This window comes from Phasianus colchicus, chromosome 5 (genome assembly GCF_987193195.1).
Source record: "Phasianus colchicus chromosome 5, bPhaCol1.hap1.1, whole genome shotgun sequence".
Classification (NCBI taxonomy): Eukaryota; Metazoa; Chordata; class Aves; order Galliformes; family Phasianidae; genus Phasianus; species Phasianus colchicus.
The window spans coordinates 20023963-20038017 of record NC_143440.1 but is presented as its reverse complement, the minus strand read 5'-3'; the positions used below and the strand labels follow the sequence as shown (position 1 = coordinate 20038017).

The window sequence follows — 14055 nt, the reverse complement described above, 5'->3', positions numbered from 1 at the left end:
CTCAAGCAGGGCTGAATTCAGTGCACCTGGGATGTAATCCCGAGTGGCAGCTGCAGGAGCAGGCCCACCATCCCCACACCTCGTGAGCCTTTGTTTGGATGCTGATGAACCTCCAAGGGCGAGGAATGAAAGTGCCAGCAAATACCCAGATGTCACTGAGACACAAGTGGGAACAGAAATAAGCCTTGGGTACAGGATTGGGACCTGAAGCCTGCTTCTGCATGGGAGAGTTTTGTGGGCAAAAGGGGCAGGGAATGGTTTCTTCTGTTGTCTGTCAATTAGGAAAATAGTGTTTAGAGTAGCCTGCAGCAAGTATTTGTGAGATAGCTTTTCTACTGACACTGTGAAGCTGTAGGTGTGGGAAAGGAACAGCATCCAATCTGGGAAACCAGACTAAACCTAGTCTGGAAAGACACGTGGCTTCAGCAAGGGCTTCTGCTTACTGACACACTCTAGTTCTGCCAGTATTTTGCTATTGGAAGATCTTCTAATATTTTCTTTTGAATGAATTTCAACTGCCCATATTTCAAAATTCCAGATGAGTATAAAATCAGTCTTTGGTGAATACAGGTCTAAACAAGCACTGCTCTTATATCCAGCATACAAGTGAGACTGGAAGTAGTCCTTAGTTATAAAGTTTAGATCCCAGTCTCCTTAATTTTGTGACATGCTTCCACGTGTGATTTCATGTCTCTGTGACCCATGTGCAGGAACACTACAGATGTTGTCCTCTAATTCTTATTTATATCTGATAGTTGTATTCATAAATTTTCAAGAAGGTATGATGCTCATTTGAGTCGTCAGAACATGCACACATATTCTTATTTGCTATTCCACCATCAGAAGTACATTTTATGATTATAAAATATAAAAGGTACAAAATTTAAATCACAGCAACTAGAAGTCTCCCATATCTCTTAAAAAAACATATCTCCTGATGTATTTTTAACTGGCACTGCTATTTTATCCACCAGGTGCACTGGAAATAAATGCCATTTTACTTTCAGTGGGAACATCACAGAACTATTTTTGTAACTCTCCATCGAGAACCTTTATGAAGACAGCGAGCTGTGCTATGTATAATAAAGCATTGTTTTACCTCTCTGGAGATGCTTTAGCTTGCTGTTATTTCTGTGGATGTCATAGTGATGTGCTCCAGACAGACTTATAGTGGGACAATATATCTTGATTTTAAAAAGTAATAAGAAAAAAAAGTTTTGTCTATCATATTTTCTTAGGTCTTTTTTTTTTTTTCTTCCAAAGTCTTGTGCTAGGTCTTTAACTTGATAATAAAAATTGCATTTTAGCTTTCTTCTGATATTTCTCATATTTAGGTAGATGGCTATATGGTTTATGGAAAATGTTTTATTTGCAGCAGTATTTTCAGTGGTTTGGTTTCCTTTGTTTTTCCCAAAGTATATTTTAAACTTTTGTATATAAAAAACGAATCTATTGCTAATAATTTCTCAGGCACTGTAAAAGTTTGAAGCATCTTTTTCAAAGGCCTACACTCAAATATATATATATATATAATGTATGTATATATATACACACATATATGTACATATATACATATATGTTTTCCTTTAAACATCACAAATTCAATGAAACCAAAGGCTTTCATGGGGAATGTGTAATTTTCTGGGTTTTTTTTTTCCAGTAGCTGTTGATCAAATCTCATTAGAACCTGGTTGTAAAAGATTCTTTTGATCTCTTCATTTTGATTATATTACTAAAAAATATTAATGTTGAAAAGTTCTGGGAATCTCACGCAAAATATCCCAGAATGGATTGTTTTACCAAATCCTCATTTTTAAACTCTTATTTTTTTTTTTTCTGGATTGGAATTAAACAAGGTATTAACTGCATTTTTCTGTTAACATAAACTGCTTTTCAGCCATCTTTCCTGTTTCAGTGGACAGCTGTGATTTCTGGGGAAATCAGATTCCCCAGGTCATGACAAATAAGTTAATGTCTGAAACGGTTAGGTTGTCCTGTGAATTCATTGTGTTTGCAGAGAGAACTCCAAAAAGTACCCTAATGGCTACACCTTTAGAAGAGACGTATCAGACAGTAACATTTCTGACACCTCTCTCCTTAGAGCAGTAAAGATACGATGTTTATGAAATGTGGGTAGCAATGGAATATGCATCAGATTCCCTAGTTACGTGTGATGGAAATAATCCAGGCTTTCCTCTTCCTTTTGGCATCTTGTGCTCTAACTTTTACTTGGTTTTCGTTTTTATTCTAGCGCCAACAATATGCCGAAGCAAGTAGAAGTGCGGATGCATGAAAGTCATTTGAGTCCAGTGGAGCACAGATCTGGGAACATATGTGTGCAGTTCTTCAAGTCGCTCCGCAGGAATCTGCTCCTGACTCTTACTGTATTTGGTAAGCTACATCTGCCTGTCTGGGTGCTTTGAGGATCTGTACTTGTTGGTGTAAGAACACAGCCCCTTTCTGTGCTCATCTGCTGTTCTAGCTGAACAGTCAGACAGTGAGTAGGACACCTTTAGGCATTGCCCCTCTAGTTTAGGTGTGCAGGGTGTTATTAACACAACATGGAACGAGTCCACAAAACTGTTACCTGTCGTCTCTGGTTTAGAATGGAATGTAACTGAAGTCCCAAGGCGAGTCAGATCAATGTCTTTCAGTGAAACCAAATGCACTGCATGTTTTCTCTCTGTTACTTGAAAAGGGAGAAAAACTTTCAAAATTTACTTTTTTTCATCTTTTTATCTCTCAGCTCACACTGTGCTGTTAAGGTTTTTCCCCCTCTCTGTAGCTGTAAGCCAGTGCTCAGTGATCTCATCCTGAACGTTACCTCTGGTTTTAGCAGCTTCCAAATATGGAACAGCTTGACATTTTATTGTGGTCCCTTGGCTCTTTGCCTGGCTCATTTTCACTGAAAGCCTAACAGCGTAACACAGCAAATTCATAGACATACTCTGTTTTGTTATTGTTTGAAAGACTAACAGCAGCTGGTCATGAGCTACAAATTTCATAGCCATATTTTTAAGCCTTCAAAACACATACTGCTGAAGTGTTTAGACAGAGTATTTGCACTGAATCATCTTTAGAAGGTGGCTGATGCAATTCCATAAAAGTTTTAAGTAAATGTATATTCTGCATCACATCAAACTGATACTACAAAGAGTCATAGTTGCTGCAAATCACAACTTAAGCTCTGATGTCAGATTTTGTTACAATTGAGCCTGGGATAAAAAAAGACAAAAGCATCCTAGATGCAGACGTAGAATATCCATTTATGAAGACCCTGAGATGGAAGTAAATGTGGCCTTTTTTCACATAGACAGGACTTAAACAGCCTCAGCCCTGAGAGAGGATTTTAGGTGTTCTCACAGTACACTTGTGATGAAGAAATTCTTTGTGGTAATGACTATTAGAGAGTGTTAGTACCACGAGAACAGAAGGATGCAGTCCATCAAAGGGAGATAGCAATAAATTAATACTAAGAATCTGATTTTTCTTCAATTAAGTTTTCTTCATGTGTTGCACTACAGACACTTTAAAGGATGAATAACAGCTCTGTAGGAGTAATTTCTGTTTTGAGTAGAAAAGTGGTGTCTGGCTGCCTGAAAGATCAATTAGGACTTGGGTTTGGATGAAAGCTGGAGTTGACTAGGTCTTTTACTAGCTTAATTCCCTAGTTTGCTTAGTAGTGAGCTGATAAAATCAGAGATGACCACGTTACTAGTAAATGACTGATGTTCCCCTCCAAAAAGCCCCAGGTCACCCTTGAATCTGTTTTCCTCTCATGACTATTTTAGCTTTCCTGGAGGGCTTTTCTTAGGCTGTAAAATAGCTACTTATGCTGTTTTGCTTTCATGCAGTATCATTCTCATACTAAGAGCTAGATGTCATACTGAGAAGAGTCCCAACCCTGAATGACCCTGTGTACATCACTACATGTCAGTGCCTTAGTTTGCCTACATTTAACTCTCCCATAGTGTGTTACAAGGACTGTATAGTATTATTAAACCTTAATAATACTGTGGGGAAAATACAACGCAGAATAGCATATTAGGTGCAAACTCAGGATTATTTCTCTTTAGTTGTGAGATATATGGTATGCATGTTACAGCTGGTATCAATCAGAGGATTATGCCTTCCAGAATCAGTCTCTCTACCAAAAACTAGCCACCTTCCACAGCTATTTTTCTTCTACGCTTTTCTAATAATCAGTGAGCATGGATATTTTCCTTTTCTACATACTGTCTTTTACTCTCCTTCCAGGTGTCATCCTGGGTGCATTATGTGGGGGTCTTCTTCGTCTAGCAACACCTATTGACCCTGACATCATCATGTTAATAGCCTTCCCAGGAGATATACTTATGAGGATGCTAAAAATGTTGATCCTCCCTTTAATTATCTCCAGTTTAATCACAGGTAAGATCTATTAGCCATAAATACTTTAAGGTGCTTGCTACAGAAATCACCTGGTTTGCTTTGTGTGTGTGTGATCCTGTCAGGGATTTTGCAAGTGTGTATTTGGAGTTAATTTAATTTATTGACTTTGATAGATGCTCCAGTGAATTTGTTTTCAAAAACATGCTGACATACCACCTTCCTGAAGATAAGAATTTTCTTAATATGTTTTTTCACCTAATTCCTGCATTAAACCATGTGAATTAAGGTGTCATGACAGTAGAATGCCTTGCCTTCTTAAATCTGTGCTGTCATCCAGAACATGAACAATATGCAATATAAGCATAAGGTGGTATGAACTCTTCTTTATTTTTTGATGTCTCCTGTGCAGTCAAATGGAATCTCAAACTGTTCTCTTTAAAGTAGTAACAGCAGACATTGTTCACATAAGATTTAGAGGGAGAAGTTTCAGCAAGAATTTCACAAAGAGAAAAAGTAGGCAGACATTAACGTTTACAAATTATACAGTGTTTTCTATGATGCTTATTGAATTGGCTATTGAGTCTCTGTTTGTTTGTTTCTTAAAAATAAAACACATGCAGGACTGTCTGGTTTAGATGCTAAAGCAAGTGGCCGATTGGGAACGAGAGCCATGGTCTACTACATGTCCACCACTATTATTGCTGCCGTGCTGGGTGTGATTCTGGTTTTAGCTATCCATCCAGGAAATCCAAAACTCAAGAAACAGCTTGGTCAAGGGAAGAAGAATGATGAAGTATCTAGTCTGGATGCTTTCTTGGATCTGATCCGAAACCTGTTCCCTGAAAATCTAGTCCAAGCATGTTTTCAGCAGGTAAATCCTACTCCTTCAGAATATTTTTTAAAACTTCTTAAAAGAATATTGACCAAGTTTGTCTATAGAGGTACTGATGCTATTCAGATAAAGAATGACAGAAACAATGATGCAAAGGTCTTAGGACTTTAGCAGGTAAATGAAAGAGCATTATTTGTAGCTGTTTTGTTTAGTAATTATTATTTCGTAGATTTTTTTAAACATTATTTTTAGTTTGTTACTAAGTAATCTTACAAACTTTTCCTCACTTTTTATACAAGGGCATGAATGATGGCTTGGTGCCAAGTGGCTGATGACTTACAGAATCTTTCACGCTCGCTGAATTTGGTCTTAGTCATTAACTACCAAGCTGATGGTTTTATAGTGCCCACTGTATAATGACTGAATGATCTTCATTCAGGCCGTTTGCCACTGGGAACATACTCTGAAACCCGACTTCCCATAATTTCCATAATAACAACAGATTATAGTCCTATATGGGAATAATACATTCAGGTGGCTGACCCACCCACAGGTGGCTAGATCAGGCCAGGTTTGAGGCATACTGGGAAAGTTGGATGTTAGACCCTGTGTTGCTTGCTTTGTACATAAATTTTGTCAAAAAAGGTTTTACCAATACTTAATAAAAATGGCTTCACTTGGAAGCATAAAGGAAATAAGAGATCAACAAGCCTGCCTTTCTCAGACAAATTTCTGATATGTGAGCTGTTTTTTCCTAAAGCTAAGCTGTTCGGCAGTAATGCAGACTTCTTTTTTTAAATGAAATAAGCTTTGTTGCCAAATATGCCCTTAACCACTCCTAAGTGAAATGGCATGAGTTGTGATTATGGCTGAAGAGAAAGCGGTGGGGGAGGGAGAAGACAGAAGAGGCCATGGGGGTGAAAGAACAGAAGGCAATCTAAGATGCCAAAAAGACATGAATTTCTTCACTTCTTCCACAGTCTTCCACATAAAAACACATAGTCCTTGGGGTTTTAATGAGAGAACATTCTCAGTATTTCCAGATCATCATGGGAATGTCAGTCATGTGGTCAAACTGTGGTTGGCCAAACACTGCATGTAATGTGAAATGTGTTTTTGCAAAATGGAGTGTGGGGACTACAGGGTACTTGTGTTTTTTTCTTTCTTTCCCTAGTTTAAACTATGGAAGAGATAACTAGATTTCTGGTCTTCTGAAAGTGGCTGAATACCTTGACAAAAGGGAAAAAATATGGGAGAAAAATATTAAGCTACCCATGTAAAATAGTTTTCTTAAAACGTTAATACTGTTTTTTTAGTGTGTGTAATATAAATGTTTAATTCACTTCATTACTTATAGATGACCAATTCCATCATTTGTTTCTTAAGTTTACCAATGCAGACCCATTTCAAAGCCTATAGCAGTCAATGAACACAGTCCTGGTAATTTCAGTGGCACATGAAGGACACTCCCTTTTGAGCTTACGGCCTTCCTAAGTTTCCTCTTATCAGATTCCAAATGAATTGCCAGTGCCTCTGTCACAAAGCTACTTCTCATTTGCAAAGTCAGTCACAATCCTTCCCACATTGAACTTGTCTTCCATTAGTCCTTAACTGCTCAGTAAAGAAGTTAGGAGGAAAAATTAATTCCTTTTAATGCAGACATTTCTGCAGAGTTTCTCCACAAGCAAAGTTTCTCTCAAAGTTTCCAGGTTGCCTCAGGAGCAAGAAAATTCACAAAATTCTTGCAAAGGTTGTTTTTGAAGCATACACAACAGTGGTATTGTGCAGCAGTGATCCTAATGGGAGTTCTACAAGCAATTAAGGGATTAAATTGCAATTTTTATATAGCTCATCTGGCAACTGAACTCAGGACCATCACAAAATTTCTGTAGCTGTTGATTTTTTTTCCAATGGTCAAGAAAAAAATTCTTAATTTATAATAAAAACTGCTATTCCAGAAGAGATTTAAGTTAAGCGCCATGATGGAGAAATGGGCAATTATGTTTAAATGACTGCAACATTCAAATAGCTTTCTGGCTTCAGATATTGTTGTTGGAACCTAAACTCCATTTCTCAGATGAATTTGAACACTTGAAAAAAATTGAAAACATGCAGAAATTGATGGTTTCAGGACAACCAAAGAGTTTCTCACACAGGAGCTGTGCAGGTTTTCTGTCTGCAACGCCCTTTCTAATGTAGACAGCATGTGTGGTAAGGAGAGATGCAAGGTATGTTAAAACAGTATGTGGATCCAATCTGGATCATCATCTATAGTACTACAGTGTGTGAGCAGAAAGAAGCTGCAAATGTTTTTGAAAGACTAATGTGTGGCTCTGATGCCTTGCTCAAACATACTTCTAAGAGCACAGAAAATAGGGAGCTGGTGGGGAAACAGTGACAAAACAGTCATGAAACATCTTGCCTGTCTCAGAGCCATGAAAGTCTCAAGGTGTGATCTATAGGGAAAAGCAGTCCTTTCACTGATTTCCCTTTTTTCCACCCTCATACCCCATTTTTTTTGCCTCGCCATAAACTTGAGCTCGTTCTTCATCACCATTCTTTCCTATCTTTTTCTTGACCCTTCCTTTCATGTGCCAGGAGAAGTCCACAGTCATTTAACTACTGATGCCTTCTTATTTTAAAGGTGGTAAGATTTGATATAGTAGTTATCTGGTGGTTTAAATCCTTCATTATGCATCTATTAGGATGTTTTAATTAGAGAGCTCTGGGACTGTGTGCATTTCATTTTAAATAACCTCAGTCACTGAGTGAAGTGTCAGAAATACCATGAATTTTTGAGCAAAGTTAAACATCACACTATGATAACTTGAGCTTGGCAGTCCATCCTAAATAACAGGCTTCATTGTAGAGTTACTGCTGTGACTGATTTTAGAGATACCCGACTTTCTGTGCTAAATAAATTACATCTCTGGGTAACATACAATCTGTGAAGCACCATTTGTGAACCATCTGGACAAAGAGGCCAGCTATCTGTAAAACATTACACACTAGCAAGAAGGAAGAAGTATTTGCCATGCTTTCACACCAGAGTCACAGTGAAGATTCCCAGGACTGTGTGTCATTTGAAACTATTGAAAAACAAACTTATTTTTGGAAGAAGGGGTAAGAGGTTGTGGAATGCGTGCCTAATTCTTTAAAAATATAGTTCTCTGGAGTTTCAAGTGAAAAGTTATTATTATTTCCTGATTTCTCATATGGAATAAATCCAGTCTATCTCCATTCTCATCCTCTCTTTTTATTGCCTTCAGATCCAAACTGTCACCAAGAAAGTGCTGGTGCCACCACCCATTGAAGAGCCACCTAATGTTACTGACTCTGCTTTTGCTCTGATGAATGAGACAGTGCGTGAAGCACCACCAGAAGCCCAGCTAGTCATTAAGAAGGGACTTGAATTTAAGGATGGCATGAATGTCCTGGGTAGGAAAACTCACCTGTCAAATATTTACATCATATGCATGATGCAGCTTTTGGCTGTGACTGGGTAGTCAGTGTTCTCTGATCTGCAGTGATCTCCTCAGTGCAAATTCAATCTCAACAAATAGTCATCAAATCTCTCCTTACCTACTGGCTTCCCTTTGGTCTCTGAGATGAAAACTAAACGGTCTTGGTAGAACTACAATGATATCACAGAATCAAGTGAATTATTCTGGAATGGCAGCTTTACGGGAATTATTTGGAGTACAGTGGGGAACTATGTAGGAGGTATCCAAAATATCCTTTCATCATAGAGGTAGCCCATCTAGACTAATAGTAAAGCATATTGGCAAAACACTATGGAGGAGGGCTTCAAGAGGCAGTGCTTTACCCACCCTCTGATGAATTTGAGCTCAGTTGTTTCTAATAGGTTTCTTGGGCAAGCTGAACTAGATTTTGGCTTGAGGCACAGCCTGAAGTGAGAGGTGGGGTGTGCACCACACCACCCAAGAAAAATCCCAGAGAGGCTTGACACATCTCTGAGTCACAACTCCTCTCTCTTTCATCTTGGCTGCTGACCTTTACCAGCTGCACATTATGAACAACTGCCATCATGCCATCTTGTCTGTACAAGCCAGCATATGGGGGTGGTACAAAGGTTTTGCCTATCTCCCACTCCTTCCTGAAGCACCTGTTCAAGCTGAGGCAAAGGCATGAAGGAACGAAGAGCTGCCACACCACTCTTACTTTATCCTCTGCACTTAGACTCAGTTTTATCAGCTCAGAAAGAGGTGCTCCTTCTTCACTTTCCTTGCGAACATGGGTGAAACTGGTCTCAAATTAGCCCTCAATTTGTAGTGCTCATCAGCACACCCACATTTAAAGATCCATGTGCTCCGCAGCAGCATGTTCACAGGGTGAAGGTCCACACCTGTGTTTATTATAGGTACTGCCCTCACAGTGAGACAGCATATGGCAGTACTTAAACCACTGCTTTAACCCACCACTATGCTTTTACTTTTTAGTAGCAAATGGCCCCTTACAGCTGATGAGCAGTTCCTACTAAGCCAATGATTGCTGTGCCTTCAGACCTTCTCCAGGTGTTGGTGAATTGGATGGCAGAGGCTGCTTTACTTAGACAGGGGACATAACATCAATAAACAAACCTGAGGTCATTTTTTTTTCCTCTTTGGGAAGCAGCCTGCTTAAGAAGAGCTGGAGCTACTGTACTGGGCTTGCCACTGTGGTCCCCATTCCTCTGCATCACTAGACAGAAGAACTGCTTTCTTGCAAAGGAGCAGATTAGAATTTTGCACCATGTGAGACAGCAGCCCATTGGTCATGCTGTTATCATCAACTGCATTTTTTTTTTCCTCTTAGATCTTATTTTGTGCTAAAATGAAATTGTATTTCTGATGCAAGAGATGAAGTACATTTAGTGTGAAATTTGTGCTGTACTGATCCCAGAATAGATAAGAAAATAGCTAGAAGACTGAGTAAAATTCCTACAGGAAGGAACTGAATGCTGTTAAAACTATAGTTTAGGTGGGATATTTACTGTGGTGTTTTGACTGATGACTCTCAAATGTTGCAGAGTCATTTGTTGTTCATTTTTCATATGTATGAAGTGAAAACACTGAGGAATTGCCATCCAGGTTGCATAAACTGTGCAATCCAGGCAAATTCCTGCAAATGTTAGCCAACTTGACTTCTCTGAATAATGCAGCAGCTAGCCTGGAATTAACAGAACGAAACCACCTACAAACATTTTCTGATGTGTAGTCTGAATTCCAGGAAGTTACTTGGTCTTTGACTGAAAAGCTTTTCATTATTTCTCCATGCTCTGCAGCACACATACATGCACTTCAGTGCTCTATTTAAGTGACTAAGCAAAGATAGGTTGGATCTAGACAATGGCCTTCTATCCAAGAGAATGAATGAAACACCACAAAAAATGTATTACTAAACCTAGCATGAGGATATGAGACAAATGTCTTTTCCCAGCATAGCAGTAGCTGAAATCCATTCTTTAGAGTTTTTTTTTTTTTATCCTTATTGGTTTCTCTTTAGGAAATTCCCATGAGTTCACACATTTGTTAAATACTGAGTTTGTATCATGATTGAAAATTTACCCTCGAGTGATGCCTTAACTTTCAAACCACCTATCAGTATCAGCTAATAATCCCTCTGAGGACATTGAAAATTGCTGTAAAGTGAGGGTTAGCTTTAGAGAGAGAGCTTCAAAGAGACACATGACAGGTGTACTGAGAGTCTAATGCTCCATGCTTTCTCACCTTAGTCATCTAAATTTAGGCAGCCCATTTTTACTTGCACTGAATCTATGATTAGATATCTACTCTCACTGAAATCATCAGCAGTGATCTGTTTAATGTGAATGTAATGGTTAAGCTTGAAGTACAATACAAATCTTCTCCTCCCACCCCCACCTTCTTAACTAGGCTACTCCTGATCTGCAAAAGGTACATTCTGGGGTTGTTTCTAGTATTACAAGACTGACTGGTCTGCAGGTAATCTGCCAAGGGTTGGTTTCTTGGTGCTTTTTTTTTTTTTTAACCTTGTTAAATATACTCTTTGTCTCTAGTGACTATTTCAGCAACAAAAAACAGTCATGGTGTGGTGCTGTGTTGCCTCTCCTATTTGCTGGGGACCATGAAGTTTCTAACAATTGCATGGCACTGGAAAGATTGTGGTGATCAAATCAATTCAGAAAAAAAGAAAAAAATATAGTTGACCCGTGAAGTTAGAGTGTGGTAAAGTACTAAAGGATATTCTGGAATAGAATCATGAAAGTTGAGAGTGAGTTCATGTTGAAAAGACCTGAGAGATGTATAGCACACTATAGTCACTCTGAAAAGTGGATTAGCAGGTAGCACAAAAACACTGACTATGTGCAAGATCTTGCTAAAACCTATGTTTTTTACTTGCTTTTAAAACTTTTTCCTCAATAGGTTTAATAGGATTCTTTATTGCTTTTGGCATTGCTATGGGGAAAATGGGAGAACAAGCCAAGATGATGGTGGATTTCTTCAATATCCTGAATGAGATCGTAATGAAGTTAGTAACTATGATTATGTGGTAAGTTCAAAGTCCTAACTTCTGGAACAAAATAGGTAAATAAATAAAAATCTCTCAAAGCCCTATTATAGCATATAGTAAACAGTCTGTTAGTAAACAGTGTAATGAAATAATTTGGTTTTTAAAGACTTACGAGTTATGTTAGAACCAGAACAGCATTATTTCTGTATGCTGAACATTATTTAGGAATGATTTTGAAATATTTCTGAAATTGACAAGCTTTATTCTTTGTTTAGTAAAATCCAAGACATGAAGGTACCAGCAAAGACCTTCAAATGCCACATTTATTATTGACACTCATTATATAGGAGGACACCTAAGCATACAAGAATACCCTATGTTAAGAACCTCCATGTCTTCCTGGGAGGTTACAAAGTAATCAGAGCAATCCCAGAGTATTATCTATAAGGTATAATTACAAAGAAGCCTAAAGACATACTTCATTTGCTGTCTTCTGTAATAAAAATACTTCACCATCAAATAAAATTCCAGTGGTCTTCAGTGATGCATAGTTCCTCCCCCATAATTTCAGCAGAATTTGAGTTTTGGAGCACCACAGCAGTGGAAGATGCCTGTCCTGTTTTTGAAGTACACCCATTTGTAATAACGGGGCTTGGCTTGCCTTCAAGGGAATGACTTACTCTGTGAAGACTAAGCTCTTGTTTATATTTCTGGAAGGGTACTCATTCTTTCTTTTTTTTTTGGTGATTGTTCTGAAGGCTTCCCCCAGAACTGTTGGTATATAATGCCAAACCTGGATGTATCACACAAAACCAGTTTTTCAGTACATAAAAGTGCTACTTTTGGCATCTGTAACACTATAATGGGATGGAAGGTACCGCAATAATAGCAGGGTGGCAAAGTCTACAGCTACAGCAAATGAGAATGAGCCCAAATACAGCAGCCACAGATGCAGAAATGAAGGAAAAGAACTGCTTACCCTTGAAAGGCCTCAGGAAAGCAGGAAGCTCCAGCAAAATATTCTCACCTTCACTGCCAACCCTTAAATGAGGTCTGGAAAGGGGTGGATCCTACATGCACCTGAGCTCCCCTGGGTTGGCCCTGCCTTCCCACCAGGTGCTCAATCACTGCTTCAGACCCTGACTTAGCATTTCCACTACAGCATTGTACTACTACATTTGGTATCTCCACAGTCTTTCAAAGGAAGAAATACCTTCTCCCAGTACCGTATGTATACAAGGGCTGATCTGAAACTAATACCACCCATTTTATAATGGACCCTGACATAAGTAGCAGGTGTTGGTGGTATGGCAGGAGAGGTTGAACCTTTCCATAAATACTCTATTAAACTTTGTTGCTGTGTGACAGACGACAGCAGAGGAACAGTCTGACAAAATGGTGTCTGATACGGGAGTGCGCATTAAGCAAATTGTTAGATTACGATCAGGGAAATATGTATGGAGCTGAATATCAGCTTCAATGCATTGGAAATGATGGTGGCAACACTGAAATATCACAGTTTGTGCCAAATGAATCTCATGAATGCTCAAAAAGGAACAGAAAGAATACTGTATGCAAGTTTGTCAGAACCTATTGAAACAATATGATGCTGAAGGCGACAGTTTTCTGGATTGTATCATTTATCAGTGATGAGATGTACATGGTGTCACCACTACGAGCCAGAATCACAATGGCAGTCCATGGAGTGGTGATGTGTGAATTCCCTTACAAAAGAAAATGTTCAAAACACAGCCCTCAGCAAGTAAAATGAGGTGCATTGTTTTTTTTGGGGTAGGAAAGGAGTGATCCTTCTGGATTTCCTGGAGCTCAGACAAACCATCAACTCTTGATTACAGCATCACAACGCTGACTTGGCTGAAGGCTTGATCTTTCAGAGTCAAGCCACAGATGAAGCCACAGATGAAGACAACCTTTCTCTTACAATACAGTAACACTAGGCCCCTTACCAGTTTGAAGACCGTGGAGCACACTGGCCTTGCGATCTTGACTGTCCAGCTACACACCAAGTTGTCCAGATTTGGTGCCTTCTGACTTTCATTTATTCTGTCTGATGCAGGATGAACTGTGTGGGCAACATTTTCTCAGCAATAACACCATCATACCATCACAGCAGCTGTGAAACTGTGGGTCCCCTCCTCTGGTGCAGATTTTTATGAGTGTGACATTCAGGCTCTTGCTCATTGCTGGCAAAAATGCAGAGATAATGGTGGTGACTATGCTGAAAAATAGCATTTTGTTGCTGAGAATTTGCTCTATCAAACAGCGCTATTGAGCTCTATGTAGCTGTTGTAGTTTCCATGGAAGTAAATAGGAGGCATTACTTTTGGAGTGACATATAT

The 14055-nt window shown here is 38.9% G+C and overlaps 1 protein-coding gene across 4 annotated transcripts in view; it reads left to right on the top strand.

Annotated features, from left to right (window-relative positions):
• Positions 1-14055, top strand: part of SLC1A2 (solute carrier family 1 member 2) — a 79040-nt gene that overhangs the window by 45623 nt on the left and 19362 nt on the right. For all 4 annotated transcript variants that reach the window (XM_090140792.1, XM_031593340.2, XM_090140791.1 and 1 more), the window contains 5 exons: positions 2252-2391; positions 4258-4410; positions 4992-5242; positions 8473-8641; positions 11608-11734. In XM_090140792.1, the coding sequence (XP_089996918.1) occupies positions 2262-2391; positions 4258-4410; positions 4992-5242; positions 8473-8641; positions 11608-11734 (830 nt within the window). In that variant the 5' untranslated portion in view covers positions 2252-2261. The remainder of the gene's footprint in view (positions 1-2251; positions 2392-4257; positions 4411-4991; positions 5243-8472; positions 8642-11607; positions 11735-14055) is intronic.